This window comes from Oncorhynchus kisutch, linkage group LG12, assembly GCF_002021735.2.
Source record: "Oncorhynchus kisutch isolate 150728-3 linkage group LG12, Okis_V2, whole genome shotgun sequence".
Lineage (NCBI taxonomy): Eukaryota > Metazoa > Chordata > Actinopteri > Salmoniformes > Salmonidae > Oncorhynchus > Oncorhynchus kisutch.
This window is the reverse complement of record NC_034185.2, coordinates 34,212,644-34,240,184: the sequence shown is the minus strand read 5'-3', so window position 1 is coordinate 34,240,184 and position 27,541 is coordinate 34,212,644. Positions and strand designations below refer to the sequence as shown.

Below are 27,541 nucleotides of genomic sequence, written 5' to 3'. Positions count from 1 at the left end.
TGTGGGCAGAACTGAAAAAGTGTGTGCGAGCCAGAGGGCCTACAAACCTGACTCAGTTACACCAGCTCTGTCAAGAGGAATGGGCCAAAATTCACCCAACTTATTGTGGGAAGCTTGTGGAAGGCTACCCAAAACGTTTCACCCAAGTTAAACAATTTAAAGTTAATGCTACTAAATACTAATTGAGTGTATGTAAACTTCTGACCCACTGGGAATGTGATGAAAGAATAGCTGAAATAAATCATTCTCTCTACTATTATTCTGACATTTCACATTCTTAAAATAAAGTGGGGATCCTAACTGACCTAAGACAGGGAATTTGTACTGGGATTAAATGTCAGGAATTGTGAAAAACTGAGTTTTAAATGTATTTGGTGTATGTAAACACAAGAGACCGATGGTTGGAGTCTTACAATATTTATTAATTCAATAGAGTAAGGAGAATGGTCGTGGAGAATGGTCGTGGACAGGAAAAAGGGTCAAAACCAGTTCAGAGTCCAAAAGGTACCGAAGGGCAGGCTCAAGGTCAGAGCAGACAGGATGATCAGGCAGGCGGGAAAGTAGTCCAGAGACAGGCAGGGGTCAAAACCGGGAAGACTATCAAAAAGAGAAATGCAAAAGGAGAATGGGAAAAACACGCTGGTTGACTTGACTAACATACAAGACGAACTGGCACAGAGAGCCAGGAAACACAGGGATAAATACACTGGGGAAAATAAGCAACGCCTGCAGGGGGTGGAGCCAATCACAGGAAGAGGTGAAACAGATCGGGGCGTGACAGGATTTGACTGAAGAATAATCTGAAAAGACATTCATACCTGAACTGCATCTTTATTTTCCAAGGTAGAATACATGATCAGTGAATATATTAAATGTACAGGCTACAATGTTATTACATGCATGGTAATAACTACATGTATATACATATACTACATGTATATACAATCCTTGGCACAAAGTTATATTATATTCTACTCAATCCATAGTCTTCATTAATGTCATTCAGACTGTTTTGAAGTTGATACAACAGGCTATGATAACTGAGATGAATAGCTAGGTTCTGAACTAATATGTATACTAAACGTTTTAGGGTCCATACACAGATTGGCTACATAGCTAGTTACACATCTATAGGCATACAGGTATTTTTATCCTCCACTGCACAATAACCAAGAAAATAGCTAGCTAGCTAGCTAGCTAGCTACGTTACTTCTTCTGCATTGCATGGCAAATATCAGCAAGGCAAGCTTACAAAATTGTATGTTCAATTTACAGTAAATGCTTAGCTAGCTAGATTCTTTACATCCACTGTTTCACAAGATGACATCCTGGTTTGCTGGTTGTTTCAGGAGTCCCTAAAACATGAAAAAACAGAATTTCAATTTCATATGCATGTCACAACACCCATAAAGCTAGCAGATTCATTTTAGCTAGTCAGCTAGCTTGCTAAATAGCAATTTTTGTAAATTAACATATGCATAATCGTTTGTCACTACATTAACATATTCCTCTCAACTTTACATTTATTGCATGATTCGTTATAATGTTATAATTACTTACATTTGCTTCCATCCTAGTATTTTTGTCAGCCATCTTTGCTGAAGAAAGTCTCCAGCCTTGGGTTGCATAGCGTCAAATTTGTTGTGGGAACCACTTGATATGATTGGTCCTCGCCCAGCGGTCGCCGCTGGTGATTTGCATAAAGTTGGGAAGTGTTGAACTTTTCACCCTCTCCCACACCACGTTCGTCCCGCTCAATGATCCACCACCCTCTCTGCTTCTCACCGCTTTCCTTCCATTGAAAATTAATGGGAAGAGGTGTTTCACCGCGCGGCACCACGTGCTAGTGTACACGGGGCATGAGACTTGGGGGTGATTCATCGTCCACATGAGTGACAGAACACTGAGCCAATCACGGCGCATGCTCCATATTTTCTGCTGGCTTGCCCCATCACCACAGAAAGCACTGAGCTAGGCTGAAACACCTGCATTTTGGAGCTGCCTTACTCAAGAAAACAATAAATAGAACATGTTTGTATGCGGTTTTATTAACTCAATGACATTTACATATATATATATATATATATATATATATATATATAATAACATTTGTTTTACATTGCTCTGCCCCACCTGATGTGAATGACGGGTCACCACTGAGCCTCTGCCATATGGACACATTAATACACTGTGATCCATGGTGGCTAAAGAAATGAGAGCATAGAACTCAGCGATAACCTATAGTCCAATGCAGCAGTAGGCCTATAACTTCCATCATCAACTAAGTAACATACATAGGCCTAAAGCCGACAAATAAAAACAGTAGAAAGTTAACTTCTGGTTCTTTCAATCACATTAATCTCTTTTCTCCGCCTGTATGCCTCCATTTCTATATGTCTTTACTGGAGTTATTGCTAGCGAAGTTCAACATCATATCAAATTGTCACAGGGTCCGGCAGGAAGTTGTCGCTAATGAACTTGCAATATTGTATCAACTAGCCTATTCCGGGCCTTCAAATTTCCTGCGCCAATGAACTCCGGACAGAAAGTGGTCTTTTATGACGTTTCCACTGCATATATGGGATCATCAGATCATGATATTTTGATCTTCCACACTGAGGCTTGGTGAATATCGAGGCCGGGTGTATTGGAAAGATTTTTTGAATACTGAGGACTATCTGAGGACTACTGAGGACTGAACTATCATTCGCAATGGATGTTATTTAAACATACTTTGTTGACTTGTGTGAGGCAAAGAAAGACTGCCAAATGGGCACCTTCCTACATATGTATGCATTCTGGAGAGAGACGCACAATATCTTTGCAACATTGCTCCTCAACTTCTTCTTGAGGCAACATTTTTAATTATACTCAAGACACTATCTTCACACATATTTTAGACGCTTTCACTGACAGCCGCAACTCAGTCAGCTAGACATATTGCCACAGGCAATACCCAAATTTCAGGCTTCCCAAACACACTTGTGATTTAAAATAACCCACAGAAATAAAAAATTAAGAAGCTAATGATACCCTGTGGCTAAGTCATGCTCCCTGGTGAAGATTTTAAATTACTTTATTTAGACAGGAGTAATTACAGTGGGGAGAACAAGTATTTGATACACTGCCGATTTTGCGGGTTTTCCTACTTACAAAGCATGTAGAGGTCTGTAATTTTTTATCATAGGTACACTTCAACTGTGAGAGACGGAATCTAAAACAAAAATCCAGGAAATCACATTGTATGATTTTTAATTAATTTGCATTTTATTGCACGACATTGTTAAAGTTCCAATATTTAAAGTGACTAGTGATCCATTTATTAAAGTGGCCAATGATTTGAGTCTGTATGTATGCAGCAGCCTCTCTGAGTTAATGATTGCTGTTTAAAGTTAACAGTCTGATGGCCTTGAGATAGAAGCTGTTTTTCAGTCTCTCAGTCACCTGTTCTGACCTTGTCTTCTGGATGGTAGCGGGGTGAACAGGCAGTGGCTCGGGTGGTTGTTGTCCTTGATGATCTTTTTGGCCTTCCTGTGACATCGAGTGCTGTAGGTGTCCTGGAGGACAGATAGTTTGCCCCCGGTGATGCGTTTGTACAGACTGCACCACCCTCTGGAGAGCCTTGTGGTTGAGGGCGGTGCAGTTGTCGTACCAGGCGGTGATACAGCCCGACAGGACGCTCTCAATTGTGCATCTGTAAAAGTTTGTCAGGTTTTTAGGTGACAAGCCAAATTTCTTTAGCCTCCTGAGTTTGAAGAGGCATTGTTGCGCCTTCTTCACCACACTGTCTGTGTATTGTTATGCATGTATTGTTATATATTACTTTACTGTTGGAGCAAGCATAATAAGCATTTCACTAGACCAGCAATAACATCTGCTAAATACTGTACGTTTAGGCAACCAATAACATTTGACTTTATTTGAGATTGGTGAGAAAAATAATATATTTAATCCTTTTTGAATTTAGTCTGTAACACAACAAAATGTGGAATAAGTCAATGGGTATCAATACTTTCTGAAGGCACTGCAAATAGGAATTTGGCAATTGGTAGGCTACATTCTTTGTACTTCTCTTTAATTGCCGTTTCCCAAAAGTAAGACTCTTCCCACACACCAACAAAATTGTATCAGCTTCAGAAGCATCTGCATTCTACACATGTTTTGTGGTTGTCCTTAGATAGATTCTCCAGACTTGCAAAGAAAGAATTGTTGATTTGTTGCCAAATCTAGATTCTGAATAGCATTTTATTTGGAAATATGCACCAACAATGATTTCACAGATAGAAAGAGGAAAAAAAGTATGTATCCATAACCTGCTCTACTTGTTCAACCTAAATATGTAGGCTTGCATATACAGCAAAAAACATTTGCGGTAAATGCAAATATGCACATATTTAATGAGACATTGCCTAATTAGCATGTTTTTTATAAAACATTTTTAAAAAGTTGTAATACAAAAAAAGTATTATATTGGTGTTTTTATTTAACTGATATAAGTTCCTTGTGATGTGATTAAGAGGAAAAAAATCCCCTATTGGAGTGTGACACATAGCCTTAATGATGAATTAAATGATGATGAATAAACTATTTTCTAATCCTTTATTACATGGTGTTATTATAAACTTTTACCTTATTATCTGTTCTGCTTCTGGCAATGGTTGTATTCCATAGATGCAAATCACAATCCTTTAGTAGGCTATACGTTGTGTAACATTCTAACATGCAATCTCGTGGGGAAATGTCCTTAAAATGGCTAAGCCTCCTTGGTAATAGATTGACAGTGTCACGCCCTGACCATAGAGAGCCTTTTTATTCTCTATTTTGGTTAGGTCAGGGTGTGACTAGGGTGGGTAATCTAGGTTGTTTATTTCTATGTTGGCCTGGTATGGTTCCCAATCGGAGGCACCTGTTTATCGTTGTCTCTGATTGAGGATCATATTTAGGCAGCCATTTCCCCTCTGTGTTTTGTGGGATCTTGTTTATGTGTAGTTGCCTGTGAGCACTTCATTGACATCACGTTTCGGTTGTTCTTTATTGTTTTGTGCGTTTCACTTCAACAAATATGTGGAACCCATATCACGCTGCGCTTTGGTCCGAATGTTCTTACGACAATATTGACAGAAGATCCCACCAAACCAGGACCAAGCAGCATGCCCAGGAGGAGAGAGTATCCTGGACTTGGGAGGAGATCAAGGAGGGGAAGGGAACCTGGAATTGGAAGGAAATCATGGGAGAATACGAAAGCCTTCCTTGGAAGCAGACACAAGGAGATAAAGGGAGGTCAGCGACAACGCTGGGGTTTGCGGCCACAACGAAAGCCCAAAAAACAGCCCCAAAGATTTTTTTTGGGGGGGGGGGGGGGCACACGGGGTGGTCGGCGGAGCCGAGGAGTGAACCAGAGCCAGTCTGGGAGAAGAGGGAGAAATTGGAGGAGAGTGAACGGAAAGAGTCAGAGACCGTCAGTGAGTTGATGGATGGCTAAGTCTCCTTGGTAATAGATTGACAGTGTCACACCCTGACCAAAGAGAGCCTTTTAATTCTCTATTTTGGTTAGGTCGGGGTGTGACTAGGGTGGGTAATCTAGGGTGGGTAATCTAGGTTGTGTATTTCTATGTTGGCCTGGTATGGTTCCCAATCAGAGGCAGCTGTTTATCGTTGTCTCTGATTGGGGATCATATTTAGGCAGCCATTTCCCCACTGTGTTTTGTGGGATCTTGTTTGTGTAGTTGCCTGTGAGCACTTCATTGACATCACGTTTCATTTGTTCTTTATTGTTTTATGCGTTTCACTTCAATAAATATGTGGAACCCATATCACGCTGTGCTTTGGTCCGAATGTTCTTACGACGATATTGACAGACGGTGACATAAGAGATATTTTGAAATACCTTATATCCTTGACGTTAAAGACTTCCTGCTTCAACTTTCTGCTACACGGACAGGCAGCTAATGACTCCCTGTTACAAAACATACTTCATTTCAAACCGTATGAAAATAAATACGAATTTTTATTAGTATTAATTAATATTAGTATTAATTATGGGTATAGGCATGGGGCAGTTGGTTGATGGAATAACTATCATGCATATAGCAATTACAAGAGCAGTTGTCTTTCATGGTTTCATCATAAATTGATATGGATGTACACACTTGATTTCTTTATAGATTGTCAGGGCCAATCTCTTGGTCAGCAACATAGGCACGTGTTTCATAAGAGTGAAGTTAAATTGATTGATCATCACTTATGATTATCAGTCTCTGTTCATTATCTATCTGTAATGATTACAGAGGAGAGGGACTGCCAGATTGAAAGGTGAGGGAGAAATATAGTTGATTACACGACGTTCACTACATTACCAAAAGTATATGGATACCTGTTCGAACATCTTATTCCAAAATCATGGGCATTATTATGGAGTTGGTTCCCCCTTTCCTGCAATAACAACCTCCCCTCTTCTGGGAAGGCTTTCCGCTAGATGTTCGAACACTGCTGCGGGTACTTGCTTCCATTCAGCCACAAGAGCATTACTGAGGTCGGGCACTGATGTTGGGCGATTAGGCCTGGCTCGCAGTCGGTGTTCCAATTCATCCCAAAGTTATTCGATGGGGTTGAGGTCAAGGTTCTGTGCAGGCCAGTCAAGTTCTTCCACACCGATCCCAACAAACCATTTCTGTATGTACCTTTGCTTTGTGCAAGGGGGAATCATCACACTGAAACAGCAAAGGGCCTCCCCAAACTGTTGCCACAAAGTTGGAAACACAGAATGTCATTGTATGCTGTAGCGTTAAGATTTCCCTTAACTGGAACTAAGGGCCTATTCTGAAGAATGAAAAACAGTCCCATAACTTTATTCCTCCTCCAAGAAACTTTACAGTTGGCACTATGCACTTACAGTTGACCGGGTCAGCTCTAGCAGGACAGTCAATTATGTTTCTTGATTTGCCGTACTGTAAATGTAATGTACATCTGAAATCATGTTTGTGCTAATAGACTTTATGATAATGGATCTGAGTTGAAGTTAGGAGAGTGGATTTAACGTTTAGATCTAAATGATTAAGACGACATGGGCGGGGGGGACTGATCCTAGATCAGCACTCCTAATCTGATACAATAATCACATGCTCACTTCAATTGTGATAACTGCAGAGATTAGTCTTTACACAAGACTCTTATCTGTCTCCCAAGGACACTCAAGCATGACAATGCTCCATCTATCTTCAGGAGTGCTGCTTATCTTAAGTCTACAGCTGAACAGTTTGTGCAGCTCAAGATGCCAGGTAAATCTATTTGTAACCTCGTGCCCAAAGATTTTCTGTACTTGGGTTAACAAAGGCCAAGTTTGACTTGTTGCTCCACCAGACTTTCCTTGGGCTGAAGTGTCTGGGAATGAGATGAACATTTTTGTGATATTCTTTGTGATCTTCCTGCTGTGTTCTTTCATGTGAGTGCATGTCCAGTTATTGCACTGCATTGTTCCAGCACAGGAAGTATTTTAATGCAAACTTTTCTACCTGACTGTCAGAAGGCTATGTTCATTATTAGACAGCCTACCTGGATTTTGATCCATCAGCTGCCTGAAATCCACCACACCACAATGTACAATGAAGCCTGAGCTGAGCTTCATCATTTCAGCCTGCTTCCTAAAAAAAATATTTGTCATTGCATCAGTTTAATTTCACTTTGGCTTTTACTCAATTTGGTCTCTGCTGCCTCCTTGGGGTCTGTCTAAGAACTCCCCTACCCAGTAGGGGCGGGACCACATCTACCGGATGTTGATACAGTCTGCGGAACAGCTGTGAGAGAACAACAAAGCTGACGCCACTTCTAGCTACAGAATTCGACGAGAAGGACGAAAAGAAGGTGAAAATACAACAACAAAACTGGATTCGAGGTTGATAAAGACTATAGAAGTGGTCAAGAAAACAGGTTATTAACATTCGTGTCGACAGAACTCTGAAAATTACAGATTCAAGGTAAGAGAAAGTTGGGCACGCGATGTTTCGTCGACAACATTGGCTTTGTGTACTGACGTCATATTTGCTACTTTAGCTAGCTATCATCATTATCAAACCCTATTTGATTGTACTAGCTAGCCGTGAAATGCTATGCTGTCCATGTGTTTTATAAGAGACAACGGTTGATAAACTTCTAGTTTTGTTGTGAATCTGAATGAGGTCATGGTATTGTTGACAACTTTAATGAATGGCTTCACACATCGATCAAGACTGATTGATTGGCATTTGGTTCCCAAAAAGCTACAATTTCGAGAGAAAAAAAAGGACTGACCGCTGCCATAGTCTCATGACAGCTGTTTACATTTTAATATGCGCGCAGGTCTTGTTTAACTTCTCGATTACATGTTGTTCAATCAAACGTCGATTTAGTTTGGAATATTTTCCAATCCAGTGAAAATGGAATGGAAATGGCAACCGCAGCGGCTCTCTGACGCAGACACAATTCAACTGCCCTTGTTTCTATGTAGAAGGTAGATGTAGCAGCATCGTTACTCACCCCCAATGATTTGTCTACATCAGCCAATGAAGACAACCGTTCACTATGAAACCGAATAGAAGATACACTTGTTAATTCTAGGCATCTTTGCTATGATGTGTTCACCTAAACTAGTTGGAATCCATATTGATCTCAATAGGCTCGCACTATAACACAAAACTCTCTAACCGGGCAGTATGCAGTCTCAAACCCAGTATGTCTTTGTGAGTAGTTGTTTTATGTGCACCTGTTTCACTATGTGCCTGCCCGCTCTCCTTTCTTTCAGCTGCTGTCTGTGAATGAGTTAGTGTCTTACATGACTTACTTGCCCTTCCTAAAGGTCGGTCTCTGCTGACAACAGCACTATGGGCCGGATCTTCCTGGACCACATCGGCGGGACCCGCCTCTTCTCCTGCGCCAACTGTGACACCATCCTGACCAACCGCTCTGAGCTCATCTCCACGCGCTTCACTGGCGCCACGGGCCGAGCCTTCCTCTTCAACAAGGTGAGGCTGGTGAGGGTTGACTACTCTTAAAGGCCCAGTGCAGTCAAAAATGTGATTTCCCTGTGTTTTATATACATTTCTCACACTGAGGTTGGAATAATACTGTGACATTTTGAAAATGATGATGAACCCTTTTAGTGTAAGAGCTGTTTGAAAAGATCACCTGAAATGTATGCCTGTTTTGATTGGATGGAGTTTTGGCCTGCCTGGTGACATTACCAGGCGGTAAATTAGTTATGAGACCAATACGTTGGTTCCAAACCTCTCAGCCAATAGCTAGTTTTAAATGTTCCCCTCCCCCTCTGGCATTCCTAGCTAAATTCTTGCTTGAAAAATTGCTCTTTGCTAATAAACTATTTTTGTTTCACAGTAAGATACTTGTTACGCAGAAATGATTTGAGATTTAAAAAAAATGGCTGCATTGGACCTTTTTTAATAGGTTGTAGTTAAGTCCTGTGAATAACACCATGTCCTTACCCAAAACACATGACACCATGTCATTATTCTCTAGCCTCGTCCCATACTGAATGTGCTGTTCCAAACTCATTGATAGGGCATACTTCTATGGGACACACTGCTAGTCCCTCTTGCAGGTTCAGATACTTTATATGTTTGTCACCCACAGGTGGTGAACCTGCAGTACAGCGAGGTGCAGGATCGTGTGATGCTGACGGGCAGACACATGGTGCGAGACGTCAGCTGCAAGAACTGCAACAGCAAGCTGGGCTGGATCTACGAGTTTGCCACAGAAGACAGTCAGCGCTACAAGGAAGGGCGCGTCATCCTCGAAAGGGCGCTAGTAAGGGAGAGCGAGGGCTTCGAGGAGCATGTGCCCTCTGATAACTCCTGAGTCCCCCGTCCCCCCTTTCTGCCTTGTGCACCCAACATCTCTCCCAATCCCCAGTGTCCCCTACACTCCTCTCCTTATAGGCAACTACCTGTGTATCAGCTTCCCACCAGCAAGAATTGTGTCAAGCTAGACAAGCCTGTAATTATGTCCGCCCCTCACACATATTGTACACAACATTTGAGAATGCACTCGCTCACAGGCTATAGTGCTTATAATGTGTATAATGTACATGCATTAGATTCTGCACGATACATGTGTAGACATTGGACTACAACTGCCTGAAGAGTAGGGGTTGTGGTGGGGGAGTAACTTAATGACCCAAAAGTGGAGAGCATGGACAGATGCTAATGCCTTTGTCAGTGATACAGCTGTGTATGATAAAACCGCTGTTGCGTGAGAGATGCTTGTGTTTAGGATGAAATATTATTTAAGTTTTAGTGAGAATGGGTGTGAAAATTGATTTGAGGAAATAATCTTTCTGAATATTGTCATTAAACCCAGTTTCCATTTGCTTTTATTAACAAATATTAGATTTGATAGTGCTGATTTTAGTTGACTGTTTGCACATTATAAAACTGATGTCAACCCTCACTTTGATCCCAATAACATGCATGTGTGTACTAAAGCCTCATGTCTGCCAATGGAACGACAGCACACCTAGACTATAGAACCTGTGATCAACCTCAAATGCTTACAATTGTGTAACAATTATCAAAAGACAACTTGACCATTGTGTAAATGTGACCAAAAAAAAACCATGAACTGGCATTGTTGACAATATTGTGGTTAAGTTCTGTATTAGGATTGGTCAGTGCTGTGTTTTCTTTTTGGGTTGCATAGTCTTGCGATGCCATCCTTCCAATCCTCGTTCATCACTCAGCTATTGGAACAAAATGAAATCGTGAGAAAGCCTGGAAAACTTAGTAGGGGTTGAGTTAAAGCTACTGTTTTTTTTCTTTGTCAGGCCTCCAGGTGATGGATTATAATAAAGAAATTGATCATATGAAATCAACTTTACCTCTTGTATTGCATCACTTCTCTGGTCAATATAGGACACTAATATGGGGGAAGGGTATTTATTGGGCAGGACTAAATCCTCAAAACAAGAGCTAGATTAGGCAGCCACCTCGAAGCATAATGGTACGGGCACGCAGATGAAATTCATTGTCCGTGTCAAAAGTACAACTCACGTCAATACGGAAAAAGAGAATGTGGCATTTTAGGCAGAAAATCACATCCATTGTCATTCATTCGGCAACCGTTGGCCCCATCTGGATGAATGTGGCCACGGCCTTAGAATGTTGGCAAATTTGACCCCTGAAGGCTGACAGAAAACACAAAGGGTCATGTTCGTTGTCTATTTTAGAGAGCTTTTTATTTTTCGTTACAGACATTTGCAAAATTTTCCATAGAATCAGGTTCACACTTTCCATTATCACTTGTTTTGATGAACTGCTTTAAGTTTCTGTAGAAAATAATGCAAAATGTTTACCCTTATTTTAATGAAATAATTCAAATGTTAAAGATCACACAGGCCACCCAATTCCTCTAATCCAGTTTATTCATCCTCAGCAAAAAGGGGAAAAATAATCAAATGAAAGGAGAACATAAAACAATTGTTCTGGTTTTATACATTTAACTAAATATGCAGCTCTATGCTAATGTGTAAGTAAATCAAAATAATATATGGTTAAATAAAATTTCTTTTAAGATACAGAAAGATAACATTTCTTAAATTTTCCCCATCGGCACTCGAGAGATGATGGGTCGCAGAAATACCAAAATGAAACCACCCACTATGCCACTCTACACGTCGCTCCTGCCATCCTTCAGTCATTCCTCGCACCGGAGGAAGGGGGCCAGTAAGAGAAGGAAGCAGAGAGGGAAGTGAGGAAGAAGAATGAGATGAGCATTGGGACCAGCACACTCAAGTAAAGTAGTGTGACTGGGGTAGGAGGAGTAAAATATGGAACAGACTAGCATACTACAAAAAAAAAAAATGAAGCAATGTATTATGCATGCTTTTTAAGTGGTCTGCTTGTATGGCCATACGAATAGAGCCATAGTTTGACAGTCCAGTGAGTCAGGGATTGTGTAGTGTGTATGTAAAAATAAAGGGAGTAAGAGTGCATGGGGTGTTACAAAACAGAAGGAGAGCATTAACAGCAACAGCATCACTTATTCAAAGAGCAGCAGGCAGAGAAGGGCTTCTGCTTCAGAGAAGTTCTGTGTGTGTGACTAGTCCATTTGTTCAGGCTCTAATCCAGCTGAGAGAAGCGGAGGAGTAGGCTGCAGTACAAGGGTTTGTGGTCCGGTTTGTAGTCAAACCAGTCTAGCAGTCTCATAAGAACAAACATGGCCACACAACAACTGACCCATGTCCGGGGACGACGACGTCCTTAACACACGCTATTTCAATCCAATGCCATGCAGGAGCCATTGGGTGAGGAGGGAGCAGAAAAGGAAGAGAGGGGGGGGGGGTTAAAGGTCAACATTCCACCCTACAACCTGAGGAGTGGTCAAGGGACAGACAGGGCTATGTTCCATTTATCTGTCACCAATGATGTACTGAAAACCTGCTTACCAAGATGACCAAGGAGCCGAGAAAGAGGTCAGTTTCATTTAGAAAGTACTGGTGCAGACTAATCTTTTGTGATCAGTGAAACAAAGACTGAGGGGTAAGATTGTTGTTGAGCGATGGCGCTGCTGTGTGATTAAAAATAAATAAAAAGTTTGCCAGCTAACGTGTAAATATTGTGAAATAACTTAATTCTTTAGAAAGATAAGCTTGAAATGGGCATGGTCCAATTTACTCAACCAAAAACACATAGCTAAATTGAGCTTTCTTAATTGAACCTGAAAATCAATAGTTAATTGTTTGTTCATCAAAGATAGCTGGCTAACCAATTGATCCTGCTTTGTAGTATACCCCTCTGACAAGTTAAGGCTGTGTGAAAACGAACGTGCGATAGTGACAGTGTGGCTCCAGAGGTTGCCATGGTGACCGTGTCCAAGGCAGTGTCCAAACTGTTCCCATCTGGAGGGGTCAAGACTAACAGGAGTGGGTCAACAACCCTCAGCTCCAGAATGGTGGGGTAAGTGTGGATCTATTACAACCATGCTCTCTCCTTCTTCCCCTTCCCCCCCTCTCTTCCTTGCTCTCTCTTACGCCCCCCTCTCTATTTAAGTGCCGTTTCTCTGTTGTGTGGATGGGTGGTGACGGGCGGGCAGCGGGGGCAACTCAAGAGCACTCTTCTCCGATGCGTTGGCACGAGCGGCCCACCTTGCGGTCCAGCTTCACCATCTTGAGGACGGCCTCCTCGCGCCCACGTCCCAGGTGGTCGAACAGGCAGTCGTGCTGCTCAGGTAGACGGTGGAGCATGCAGAACACGTAGCCTAGAAAACAAAATAGGGAGGGAAACAATGAGAGAAAGAGGAGAGGCGAAAACGAGAAAGAGAACGAGACAGAAAAAGAGAGAATAAAAATCTGTGTCAAGCTGAGGAGACACGGGGTGAGGAGACACGGGGTGAGGAGACACGGAAACCAAGGGCAGACGTGTTTGTGCTGTTCCTATGTAGTACTGACCGCAGCGACAGGATCCCAGTTCCTGCTGTACCAGCTCCAGTTTGGTTTGGCAGCGATAGCAGCGCCGGCGGTTTTTCTGCTTGGGTCCTCGGCTAGGCTCCTCGCTCGCCGCCTCCCCCTCCAAGTCCCGCCGTGCCCGTTTCTCTGGTGACGCCTCGCTCTCCGACCCTGAAGCTGAAAGAACAGGAGGTTACACGGTTACAGAGTAACCGTGGGACGTTCAATATTGCACAGAAATATAGACAGAGAGCAGGAGCATGGCTGTACCTGATTCACAAGGACGTTTTGTGGGTGTACAGAGGGTGCCTTGGGCTGTTTCTGTGCATGACGATACTCCTGTGGAACAAAAAGAAGAGCAAGACAAGGGAATCATTCTTCATTGATCAAGAGCCCAAATGTGTGTCACCTAGAACAAGATGTTTTGGAGCCAGAAAGACAATATCAGAACCTTGAAGGATTTAAGACCTCGTGGCCATGCAACCAGATAAGCTCAAATCCAGACATGCCAAGTCTATTTACGTCAACATATCGCTCGACTTACATTCTTAACATGAAGGTTAAAAATACTAGGGATGTTCATCTTTCCCTTTCAAGATGATTCGACGTGTATCTAAATACATTGGCTCCGATACGATCCAGGAACGATACGTTTTAGTTTGAAACGAGTCTGTGCAATTCGGTTAGTTAGAGAACAAATCGATTCGGTGCACTAACATTTGTTGCATAACATTTCTTTATTCTAAATTAAAATCCGCTGCTGATGGAGCTCATGAGCTGGGCCTCTCTGTGCTGGATCTGTCTGAGCTGGGCCTCTCTGTGCTGGATCTGTCTGAGCTGGGCCTCTCTGTGCTGGATCTGTCTGAGCTGGGCCTCTCTGTGCTGGATCTGTCTGAGCTGGCCTGTTTAAAATCAAGTAACATTTTATTGGTCACATGCACCGGATACAAACAACAGGTGTAGACTTTACAGTGAAATCCTTACTTACGAGCCCATTCCCAACAGTGCAGTGTTAAAAAGTAAGACAAATATTTGCTAAAGGCAAGAGTAACACAAAAACAAGGCTTTATACAAGAGGTATGTAAATGATGTATGCACTATGTAGGGGGGAGGGGCGGCAATGTAGCCTTTTTGGGGTTTCTTTCTTTGGTTCTAAAATCACCATCACCCACTAATTAACATGTCATTTTAGCAGATTAAGTGCTTGAGCTAGTAATGGATCAATATTTATCGTTTACAAATGAGCTATGACGTAGACAATGAATATATAGTGTAACAGTATAACTTTAGACCGTCCCCTCGCCCATACCCGGGCTCAAACCAGGGACCCTCTGCACACATCAACAACAGTCACCCACGAAGCATCGTTACCCATCGCTCCACAAAAGCCACTTGCAGAGCAAGGGGAACCACTACTTCAAGGTCTCAGAGCAAACGACGTCACCGATTGAAACGCTATTTAGCGCGCACCACCGCTAACTGAGCTAGCCGTTTCACATCCGTTACAATAGCACAATTTGGATTTCACCCCCCCCCCCCCCCCATCTAAAAATAGAATGGTTTTGACCGCTTGGAAGTTCACCTCTCGCGTCGGCCACGCAGTGCGCCTCGCAAAAGTGATTGCTGTCCTCATTAGTAAATTATCAACTTTACCCTGTATATCAAAAAAAGATATATATATATATATGCACTGATTGTTTAAAGCAAAACTACCCAAACTATTGCTAAACTACCAGAACCTGAAAAATCTAAATAAAATATTGGAAAAATAAATTCTGCAGGTAGATGAGAGTTGTGTTTCTGATAGATTATTACTACTACTCCAGTAAAACATCATTAACAGCTCATACATTGCTTTCGGAAAGTATTCAGACCTCGACTTTTTCCAGATTTTGTTACGTTACAGCCTTATTCTAAAATGAATTAAATACTTTTTTCCTAAGCCATCTACACACACACACACACACACACAATACCCCATAATGACGAAGCGAAAACAGGTTTAGACATTTTTGCAAATAAAAACAGAAATACCTTATTTACATAAGTATTCAGACCCTTTGCTATGGGACTCGAAATTGAGCTCCGTTGCATCCTGTTTCCATTGATCATCCTTGAGATGTTTCTACAACGTGATTGGGGTCCACCTGTGGTAAATTCAAGTGATTGGACGTGATTTGGAAAGGCATACACCTGTCTATATAAAAAAAGGTCCCACAGTTGACAGTACAAGTCAGAGCAAAAACCAAGCCATGAGGTCAAAGGAATTGTCCGTAGAGCTCCGAGAACCCATTGTGTCGAGGCACAGATCTGGGAAAGGGTAGCAAAAAATGTCTGCAGCACTGAAGGTCCCCAAGAACAAAGTAGCCTCCATCATTCATAAATGGAAGAAGTTTGGAACCACCAAGACTCTTCCTAGAGCTGGCCGCCCAGCCAAACTGAGCAATCGGGGGAAAGGGTCTTGGTCAGGGAGGTGACCAAGAACCCAATGGTCACTCCGGCAGAGCTCTAGAGTTCCTCTGTGGTGATGGGAGAACCTCCCAGAACCATCTCTGCAGCACTCCACCAATCAGGCCTTTATGGTAGAGTCACTCCTCAGTAAAAAGGCACATGACAGCCAGCTTGGAGTTTGCCAAAAGGCACCTAAAGACTCTCAGACCATGAGAAACAAGATTCTCTGGTCTGAAGAAACCAAGATTGAACTCTTTGGCCTGAATGCCAAGCGTCAACATCTGAAAGAAACCTGGCACAATCCCTATGGCGATGCACGGTGGTGGCCGCATCCTGCTGTGGGAATGTTTTTCAGCGGCAGAGACTGGGAGACTAGTCAGGATCGAGGCAAAGATGATCGTAGCAAAGTACAGAGACATCCTTGATGACAACCTGCTCCAGAGCATTTGCATGCCGAAAGTGCTGCACAGATGTGCAAGATCAGGAATAGGCCGGGTAGTGTGTGCAGTTTAACCAGTACCGATATTGCCTGGGGTTGTTCAGCACGCAAGATGACTGTCAACACAATTACATGCAGTTTGACACTGAAGGAGAGGACTTCAGTTGTTATAAAATATTAGTTATTTTCTGAAGGTAGACAGAATGGAATGAGCCAAACATTTTAGTGAACCAGCAATTTGTAATGCTTGAATCGTCTTTCTGACTGATGCATGCTACATTTGGATCGGTTTTGGGTCCGTGGACCGATGCACTTACATCTTAAACATTTGAATCGGGAACCGATGCGCATTGGTGAATGGTTACACCCCTAAAAAAACACCAAATGCAACAAGAAACTGCTTGGTTGAAAACTGGAAATCTTAAGTGAAATCCTGGGAGAACCAAGCAGGTCTTAAAAGATGGTCAACGTGACCATACTGCCCCAGTATGATTCCTATCTGGGCCAGGCTTAGTACATGTATTGCCAACGGAGTGAGAAACACACACACACACACACACACAACCACCACTCCTCCTAAGGCAGAAATAGAAGCAGGCTGTCACCATATCAGTCCAACCTTACAGACCTCTGCCAACAGAGACTTCATGAAATGCATACGTATATACACACTTCCCTCCGTATCTTATTTGACAGCAGAGCAAAAATGTTTCAAATTGTGTCTATACTCCAGCATTTTCGATTTGAGATCAAATGTTTCACAAAGTGACAGTATGGAATGTCACCTTTTATTTGAGGATATTTCCATTAGTGCTGGTCAGTATACTGTATTTTACTACACACAGATGTACGGTTTGGGTATTTGAATTTTTGGTTTGTTAAAATGTGATATGCCGTGTGTAACGTAAATTTGTATAGTGTACACAGCTACTTGAGTCAACCCTCTCCGCTCTCTCCATGCCACTTTCCACACAATCCTAGCCCCGTCACTCAAGGAGTGCATGTTGCTTGACCACGAGATGCTTCCGTTCAGTCTGCACGGTTAATGCAGCACATGCAACAATGTTGACGACAACAATGTTATTTTCACTTTGCTTCTTAATATAAATCCACAAGCATTCTATAAATGGAACCATTACTTTCGTACATCTGCAAAAAGCTAGTTTGTCTTTTCTTAGCAAGTTTTCCTTAAATCGTGTTATACGCTAATGCTAAATCACTAGTTAGTTAGCTAATAAAATGTAAGAGTCAGAGCAAAAGTAGCTAGCTTACACAGCCTGATAATAGTGATGGTGTAGGCCTAAATCTACATGTTTGTGCAACAGTATATTCTAAATCAGAGGAATAGGCGAAGCATGAATGTTGGCTACATGAAAAAACATTTCTAGTGAAAGATTATAGGGTCTCCTAGGAAACGCTGACCAACACTTTGGTTCCTGTCACAATAACTCCTCCCTGGCATTTTCATTCATTGCCATGTCAAATACTATATTTAAAGTGCCCACTATTATATTCCAACTATAGAATTAGAACAATAATTTATTCCCATGATTCCAACAGTTCACTGTGTTTTGATCTAATTCGGAAGTCAAATCGCAATTGCAACATTTGGTTAAAAATAAGGCCTTGATTTTTCGCCAATATTGTGCAGCCCTACGCGGGAGTGTGGGAATTATCTCAAATGAATGCAGGAAATGCACAAATTTATGAAAATGCTGGAAATTATTTTCGGTTAGGGTGAGTCACAATATATATGATTTCTTAGGCTAAATAAGTCAAATCTAATTCAGGGCTAAATATGCCTATTCCACAACCATAAGACCCACTAATCAATTAATTTAATCAAAATAGTTTAACCTGCTTTTTTTGCAAATAATAATTATATATATATTTTTTTTAAATCACTGATCTCTGGCTTTCATGTCTATGAAAATGGCATTTTTGTTACAAATTTAACCAGAACCATAATGCACATTCATTCACTAATAATGACAAATATCTTGTAGCAGGCATAATAGAAAATGAACACAGGTCTCAAACGATCCCACAAGCACAAGCCCACGTGCAAGTGAGTATTCAGCTAATCTTTATATTTCAAGTTTAGCCAACTTGGAACTACTTGCTAGCTAACAAGGCAGAACAGTTCAATTATGAACACACTCTTCTGTTCATCTCCAACTGTTTGAACAGCATGCTAGCCTGTCCACTTCGTTTAGACGTTGAAATCAAGCGGCCCATCTTATTTCTCAGAAGGAGAACGAGTTGCCAACTCCTTACATAATTGTGTTTTATGCTTATTGTACATTTATAAAAACAGACTAGACAGCTAGTACAAGTCTTTGGATAAAATTCTGCTAGCGGTACAATACTGGGCGCGACAAACTTGAGCATTAATTCTCTAGAATCAATGTTAATTAATACTCCTGTTTTAGTAGTGTCTGCCCCCGGCACAATCTGACGAGTTGAGACATTAAAAAAAGGGTATCGCTATAAAGGTTAACTACTCTATTACAGTAATGTCTAAATGTCTTTGTGAAAATATGACTGAGTCGGTTGGACTAAACCGCAAAAGTAAATAGCGAGTTAAAACCGCTTGTGAGAGAAGTGATCGCTCATCTTCGATGTTGTAAGTGACAGAGTGACAGAATGGGGAAAGGCTATACAGACACGCTTGATGACACATCTGATGATGCATGTCGCGCAGCTGAGAGTCGAGAGGAATGGATTTAGTTCACCCAGGTCATTCTGATGAGTCCTTCCCAGCGAACTAGTTCAAACTGGCATCAGCAGCATGACATGAGGTAAAACTTGGAAAATAAAGTTGTTTATTTCGATGGGCGAGGGATAAATAACTTGTAGTATAAGTTTCTAGCTACAAGCACAAACTAGCTAGCTGGGAAGGGCAACTGACTGAACAAAATCCATTAGCCTTCACTCGACTCTCACTGCACGACATACGTCATCAATATGGGCACCGGGCGTGTCGGTATAGCCTATAGGTATAGTATATGAGAAGGTGCACACAGCACAGAATGGAGCTAGTGACACGAGACCAAAAAGTCAACATGAGAACGAGCGGACAAAAACCTTGATTATTGTGATAAAGGCATTTGGAATATTGTGCTAAAAAACAAACACATTTAAATTCATATGATATCACTCCGCCCTAGGTGAGAGGTTAGTATTTGAGTGGGTATGATCCATCATTATTCATGATTCATTCATGATTATCCGTTATCACGTTAGCATCCACATTTATGTAGCAGGGGTTCAGAAACATTTTATTCTTATTTACAATCAAATAGGCTAATAAATGACAACGCATTATTCACTATTCAGTTCCTATTGGCCAAAACATAATCCGAAACACAACAGTCCCACCTTTTTCATTGTCAGTAATTCAATTTTGCCCATATTCTTGACGAAGAATGTTAAGCTCACTGGTGTCACAACAAGATCCACCAAATATGTTAAATAGGACTGTTAATAACTATATTGAACAAACTGTGATGGAATAAAAATAGCAGAGCTTATATTTCTTAAAAAAGATTTATCACACCTGGTTTTAGTAATTTAAGTTCAGACTGGAGAGTTTCATTTAAATATGCACTCACAACCAATTCAAAATCAACTGGTGGGTTGCTGGAGGTTTAGAAAGGGTTGCAAGAGTGAGTAAAAAAATAATAATATGTCTCGACCAACCAGCTGAAAATCCCTGCATTGTGTGCTAGTGATTTGGGACCAAACACTAAATTTGTACTACTTCAATACACCATTGAAGTGAATTTGTTCAAATACAATTGCATTCTCCAAATAGGGGGACTAGATATAGTTTTTTCAATTTAAAAACGGTAAAAACAGACCCCCCCCCCCAAAACGGACATTCTATACTGTCGCCTCATATTTAACATTTGATCTCAAATCCAAAATGCTGGAGTACAGAAGCAAATTTTAACATTATAGCTTCACCGTCCATTGAAATACAGAGGGGGGTGTATGTGGACTAAAGTGTGCACTCTTCTCTTCCTCAGTGACATCTAATACTAAGAGATGTAGTGTTTGTCCAGATTGAAGATGTATATAACAGTGCATTCGGAAAGTATTCAGATCCCTTGACCTTTTCCACATTGTTACGTTACAACTTTATTCTAAAATGGATTAAATTGTTTCCCCCCCACTCAACAATCTACATACAATACCCCATAAAAAGACAAAGCAAAAAAGGTTCAGAGACTTTTTGAAATCTATTACTAAAAACTGAAATATCACATTTACATAAGTATTCAGACCCTTTACTCAGAACTTTGTTAAAGCACATTTGGCAGCGATTACAGCCTTGTCTTCTTGGGAATAATGCTAAAAGCTTGGCACACCTGTATTTAGGTGTGCCATTTATTCTCACATTCTTCTCTGCAGATCCTCTCTAGCTCTCTCAGGTTGGATGGGGAGCGTCACTGCACAGCTATTGTAAGGTCTCTCAGGATGTTTGATCGGGTTCAAGTCCGGGGTCTGGCTGGGCCACTCAGTTTTGTCCTGAAACCACTCCGACACGGTCTTGGCTGTGTGCTTAGGGTTGTTGTCCTGTTGGAAGGTGAACCGTCACCCCAGTCTGAGGTCCTGAGCAGGTTTTCATCAAGGATGTCTCAGTACTTTGCTCCGTTCATCTTTCCCTAGATCCTGACGCTGAAAAACATCCCCATAGCATGATTCTGCCACCAACATGATTCACCGTGGGGATGGTGCCAGGTATTTTCCAGACGTGACGCTTGGCATTCAGGCCAAAGAGTTCAATCTTGGTTTCGTCAGACCAGAAAATCTTGTTTCTCATGGTCTGAGAGTCCTGTAGGTCCCCTTTGGCAAACTCTGGCCACTACCAATAAAGACTTGATTGGTGGAGTGCTGCAGAGGTGGTTGTCCTTCTGGAAGGTTCTCCCATCTCAATAGAGGACCTCTACAGCTCTGTCAGTGACCATTGGCTTCTTGGTCACCTCCCTGACCAAGGCCCTTCTCCCCCAATTGCTCAGTTTGGCTGAGCGGCCAGCTCAAGGAAGAGTCTTGGTGGTTCCAAACTTTTTCCATTTAAGAATGATGGAGGCCACTGTTTTCTTGGGGATCTTCAATTCTGCAGAAATTTTTTGGTACCCTTCCGCAAATCTGTGCTTCGACACAATTCTGTCTCGGAGCGCTACAGACAATTCCTTCAACCTCATGGCTTGATTTTTGCCCTGACATGCACTGTCAACTGTGGGACCTTATATAGACAGGTGTGTGCCTTTCCTAATCATGTCTAATCAATTGAATTTACCACAGGTGGACTACAATCAAATTGTAGAAACATCTCAAGGATGATCAATGGAAACAGGATGCACCAGAGCCCAATTTCAAGTCTCATAGCAAAGGGTCTGAATACTTATGTAAATAAGGTATCAATTTTTTTCTGTTTTCTGCTAAAAACCCATTTTCGCTTTCTCATTTTAATTTGATTTAACTAGGCAAGTCAGTTAGGAACAAATTCTTATTTACAATGACGGCCTACCAAAAAGCAAAAGGCCTCCTGCTGGGAAACACATTTTTTTTTAAATGACAAAACACACATCACGACAGGAGACAACACTACATAAAGAGACTTAAGACAACATAGCATGGAAGCAACACATGACAACACAGCATGGTAGCAAGTTAGCAACACAACATGGTACAAATATTATTGGGCACAGACAACAGCGAAAAAGGGCAAGAAAAGTATAGACAACAATACATCAAGCAAAGCAGCCACAACTGTCAGTAAGAGTGTCCATGATTGAGTCTTTGAATGAAGAGATGGAGGAGAAAAAAACTGTCCAGTTTGAGTGTTTGTTGCAGCTCATTCCAGTCGCTAGCTGCAGCGAACTGAAAATAGGAGCGACCAAGGGATGCGTGTTCTTTGGGGACCTTTAACAGGATGTGACTGGCAGAACGGGTGTTGTATGTGGAGGATGAGGGTTGCAGTAGATATCTCAGATAGGGGGAGGGTGAGTCAGGCCTAAGAGGGTTTTGTAAATAAGCATCAACCAGTGGGTCTTGCGACGGGTATACAGAGATGACCAGTTTACAGTGGAGTATAGAGTGCAGTGATGTGTCCTATAAGGAGCATTGGTGGCAAACCTGATGGCCGAATGGTAAAGAACATCTAGCCGCTCGAGAGCACCCTTACCTGACGATCTATAAATGACATCTCCGTACTCAAACATGGGTAGGATGGTCATCTGAATCAGGGTTAGTTTGGTAGCTGGGGTGAAAGAGGAACGATTACGATAGAGGAAACCAAGTCTATCAAAGTGCAGCTTTGATATGTGCTGAGAGAAGGACAGTGTACTCCCAAGTACACTATCTCAAGCTCTAAACCCTCAGAGGTAGTAATCACACCTGTGGGAAGAGGGACATTCTTCTTACCAAACCACATGACCTTTGTTTTGGAGATGTTCAGAAGAAGGTTAAGGGCAGAGAAAGCTTGTTGTAGAGCATTTAACACAAAATCCAGGGAAGGGCCAGCTGAGTATAAGACTATCATCCACATCTAAATGGATGAGAGAGCTTCCTACTGCCTGAGCTATGTTGTTGATCTATATTGAGAAGAGTGTGGGGCCTAGGATCGAGCCTTGGTGACAGGCAGTGTCTGAGACAGCATATGTTCTGACTTTATACACTACACTCTGAGGTAATTAGCAAACCAGGCCAAAGACCCCTCAGAGACACCAATACTATTTAGCCGGCCCACAAGAATGGAATGGTCTACCGTATCAAAAGCTTTGGCCAAGTCAATAAAAATAGCAGCACAACATTGCTTAGAAACAAGGGCAATGGTGACATCATTGAGGACCTTTAAGGTTGCAGTGACACATCCATAACCTGAGCAGAACCAAGATCACATACCAGAGAGAATACTATAGAATTTTAAAAAGCCAGTCAGTTGATTATTGACAAGTTTTTCCAACACTTTTGATAAAACAGGGCAAAATAGAAATAGGCCTATAACAGTTAGGATCAGCTTGATCTCCCCACTTAAATAAAGGACACGTCATGGCTGCCTTCCAAGCAATGGGAACCTCCCCAGAGAGGCGAGACAGGTTTAAAAGGTCAGAGATAGGCTTGGCGATGATAGGGGCAGAAACCTTAAAGAAGAAAAGGTCTAAACCATCTGACCCAGATGTTTTTTTTTGACTCAGTAACAACCATATCATCACCATTAAGGGACATGGGCAGCTGCGATGAGGGTTAATTCTCCAGGTCTTTAACTGTTTTCTAGAACTTCCTGGGGTTAGACCCACAGAGAGAACTGCTCCTTAAAGTAACAAACTTTGGTCTTCCGGATAGCCTGAGCGCACTTATTTCTCATTTGCCTGACCGAGAGCCAGTCAGCCTGAGTATGCGTATGCGTCTGCAAGATCACGGTCGAACCAGGGTCTGAACATGTTTTTAATTCTCATTTTCTTTATGCGGGCAGGTTTGTTAACAATACCACTGAAAATATCAAAAAAGGTCCAAGCATCTTCAGAGAGGATCAAGCTGATTCTATACCATTTTACAGAGGCCAGGTCATGAAGGAAGGCATGCTCATGAAAGTTTTTTAGCAACATAATAAGTTCCTCATAATGGGGTATTGTGTGTAGATTGATGAGGATTTATTTTTAGATGTAATACATTTTAGAATAATGCTGTAACGTCAAACTGAAAAAAAGGGAAGGGGTTGGAATACTGCACTGTATAAACCATATAGATTGAAAATGCTTTAGAGTGAGGGTCCAGTCTGATATGAGATTTAGTTAGAACTTGGTATGATTGTATGACTGACAATGATCTCAGCTATGGTAATTCATTCAAAGGTTTCAGAATGTGCGTCATCACAAAATTCTAAAGTTGTGGACCCTCCATCTTACCCTCCTGTGTAGTTGTTAATGTGGGGACAGGGTCTTCGGTTGACACCGATGGCTGCTCGGAGCTAGTGGGTGGTGACGACGATAGGGATTGGCTACTGTTGCTGCTTGTCTCGCCACTGAAGACAGACAATTGGCTACTGCCAGTGCTTGGGCTGGGCTTTGATGTACAGTCCTCGTCTGTCTGCTTCTGCTCGATATCTGAAAGACAGACAAAATAATGGTATTTAGTGACCCCAGCACCACATACTGTACGTTGGCTCTTAATGGACCAGCAGCTTCAGAGCATTAGTACACACAAACATACATGTGGGGGGGGCATGAGTCACCATTCCCTCTCCCCAAAACATCATTCAGAATCGCAGATGGCCCGACCTGAGAGGATGTCAATACCTCAGAATGACCCTTTAGCATGATTAGGGCTGTGGCGGTCACAAAAATTGTGTCAGCCGGTGATTGTCAAGCAAATAACTGTCAGTCTAACAGTAATTGCAAATAAATTAACCTAAACACATTTAGTATCTCCTGGCTTCCACAAGCCACTTATGCAGACCATTGGAACATTACATTTTACAAAGTATAATAAATCCATGTAATATAACCTACACCTTCAAAATAAATCCATTATTTATTTTAGACAGGGCTAAAGAAGCATGATATGAAGAAAATGTAGTCTATTTTAGGAGAACAGAATAGCATACTCCGAGATGTCCTTATGTTAGGTCCTGATGTGGCTATGCCAAATGGCTGTGAGCTACACTAGTTAATTTAGCAGACAAGATTTGCTTAGAATTCCATGGCATTATTTTACAGTATGAAGAAAACTGAACAAAGCTGAACAAACTATAAATAAAAACTATCCAAACGATTTGCGGGAGTGCGCACACTAAGCAAATCTAACCTGTGTTGAGCAGTTAACAAAGCAATAGGTACTCCTATATGCTTCACTTTAATAACTAACTCCAGTTGTACTACAAACTTTTGGCAGTGTTTTGATTTTTAATACATTTTGGCTGCATGATACGACTAATGATGATTTAAAAAAGTTGCTTGAAAAGGCTTGAGCTCTGCTTTGTTTTTTTGCGCAGCCTGTACACACTTCATTAGTCTCTCATTCACAATTTGACAAGCATGACAGCATCCCCTTTGTGCCTTTAATACACCCTAAAAAAAATCCATGCCTTTGTTGTGCCCTTCTCCCAGAGTGCCTGTTCCGAAGCACTCACTGAGTGTTGTGCGCTCTCCATCACGTGATCAGGTCTTTCTCACAGGCTACAAGTGAAGACAGACACAGGGGACGTAACTGTGCGCATCCTTATCCAATTCTGAGGTGCATATTGAAGATATTGAAGACATTTACTTTCCGCCAGCCAACAAGATGAATAGGCCTAACACATAGTAGATTGACACAGGCTAGTGCTTTTGCTATCCCCCACAGTACAAAAGTCGACCTATTCTATTCTGTGCGAGAAATAACTATTCCAAACAGTCTGGGACAGTTGTGGGATGCAACAGATCCTATATTAATACAACCACAAGCAGTAAAAAACAACATTTAAATCAATGTAGCTGACAACAGATCAGAACATTTATCTTAAAATTTTGATAAACTATTAAGCTATTTCTTCACATTATAAGCGCAGCAACACGCACACGGCAGTGGGCTATAAGCGTGAATGTTTCATTAGCGGGAAAAGACCATTATCAAAAGTGACCGCAAATGTGATTATGCATGTAATGCTTTTATTATAAAGGTGAATTTTTATGGTGAAAATGATCTTCCCCAAACTTGAAACTCACTCGCAGCTTATGTATCCCAGTTAGACTCTAAACCCCCTTGTAAAGTTGATTAATGTGCTTCATTTTAAATAAGTTATTTGGCCACTTTAGTTGTGATACAAACCTTATCAAAACACATAGGCCTATGGGCTAGGCTACAGGAGGTGTTCGACTATGATTCGAAAGAGTCACAAAAAACGGCTTTGTTTCTTTGCCTTACGCTGGGCATCATTCACAAGTGATAATATATCATTCACAAGTGATAGGCTAATATATTCACCCATCAGACTATTCTTGATTTAATCTAGTCTTTACACATACTAAATAATATGTGTGATATTTGTTTTGATTTAGAACGGACCATTATCATGCACCAGTCTTGAAACAGGAGCAGCAGAAAAAATACATGTCATCTATGCATTTAAATAGCAGATGGGGGATGCTTTCCCATGATTCATTTTCATGCCAACCAGGAAGACTATACTCCTATTCTAAAGAACAGCAATGTGCTTAATATTAGGGAAGGTGACAAATAAATAGACAAAGCAGATGGGATCCTCTATTTAGTAAAAGCCACCCCTCTGCTTTATCACACCATTGCATAGCCTATAGAAAAGTTGCGCAACATGAGCTCATGGGCCCTCATGAAGCGTTTGATTCGATTTTCGATTACATTTGTATTGATGCCAGAGTGATTAGAGGGACAATAGAGTGCTGAGTACCAGGGAGTTAGCAAGTTTGGTAGGCTACTAATGACCATGAGCCGCATCAGAGCTTGGAGACGCCTAATTACCGTGACTAAACGGTCACGTGATATTGGACTGCCTTCATGACTCGTGGACGCCGGTGTGGCGGTAATACGGTCACTGCAACAGCCCTAAGCATGACCCCAGTTTAGGCTACCAGGGAGTCTATCCATCAAAACCCAGAGGGCTGCACAAGGTCAAAAGGCAGCTGGGCCTTATCTTAATCCTCTATAGAACCCATTTCTGCTGTCGTGGTACTCTTGTGTATTGAATCTATTCTAGGCAATGTTGCTGCTGAAAAGGCCTACAGAAGCCCATCTCAAAACTTCCGTCATAAGCTCCATTTTAGAGCTGCAATCTTTATCCACAGGAGTATTGAGAGCCAACACCCCAACATACAGCAAAGCAAGATATCAGACCTGAGAACATATTTTTCCTGACACCAGTTTTATTCTTGAGATAGCTATTATTTCAGAGAAGCTAATCTGAAAATTGACTTTTTGGATTCTGAAAATAGCCTTGTATTTTTACTGCATGCCTTTGGAATATTTCACAGGGATATTTTTATACAAAAAAGGTACATACATATCTTCTACAAAACATATCTAACAAACCAATATACGTAACCTAATCGAGGTGTAAAAAAAACCTGCCATTTCCATACAGCAGAGGCATAACATGACAGGCAGTATTCTGCACACCCCCTTCTGATGTCTCAGGTACACACAGGGCTCTACCACATAACAGAAACCTATTGTCTTCCACCTTTATGGGAATTTAGTTG

General features: G+C 41.6%; 2 protein-coding genes across 3 annotated transcripts in view; one reads left to right on the top strand and one right to left on the bottom strand.

The window, feature by feature from the left end:
• Positions 1–7,723: 7,723 nt before the first annotated feature.
• Positions 7,724–10,863, top strand: LOC109900908 (protein yippee-like 5). Of its 2 annotated transcripts, none has more exons than XM_020496797.2 (3): positions 7,724–7,973; positions 8,831–8,996; positions 9,622–10,863. In XM_020496797.2, the coding sequence occupies exons 2-3, from the start codon at positions 8,856–8,858 to the stop codon at positions 9,844–9,846; spliced, it is 366 nt and encodes a 121-aa protein (XP_020352386.1). In that variant the 5' UTR covers positions 7,724–7,973; positions 8,831–8,855; the 3' UTR covers positions 9,847–10,863. The 2 variants fall into 2 exon arrangements, with proteins under 2 accessions (XP_020352386.1, XP_020352387.1); XM_020496798.2 differs by having other exon boundaries at positions 7,772–7,973; positions 8,777–8,996.
• Positions 10,864–11,195: 332 nt separating this feature from the next.
• Positions 11,196–27,541, bottom strand: part of LOC109900905 (AN1-type zinc finger protein 3) — a 20,290-nt gene continuing 3,944 nt past the window's right edge. Inside the window, exons 4-7 of the mRNA XM_020496795.2 lie at positions 24,236–24,433; positions 13,700–13,768; positions 13,433–13,606; positions 11,196–13,242 (exon numbers count right to left, since the gene is read on the bottom strand). Of these exons, the coding sequence (XP_020352384.1) occupies positions 13,088–13,242; positions 13,433–13,606; positions 13,700–13,768; positions 24,236–24,433 (596 nt within the window). The 3' untranslated portion in view covers positions 11,196–13,087. The remainder of the gene's footprint in view (positions 13,243–13,432; positions 13,607–13,699; positions 13,769–24,235; positions 24,434–27,541) is intronic.

Coding starts and splice junctions, on each gene's coding strand:
- LOC109900908 (XM_020496797.2), top strand. CDS start 8,856: ATGGGCCGGATCTTCCTGGACCACATCGGCGGGACCCGCCTCTTCTCC. Junction 8,997..9,621: donor GAGCCTTCCTCTTCAACAAG/GTGAGGCTGGTG, acceptor TGTCACCCACAG/GTGGTGAACCTGCAGTACAG.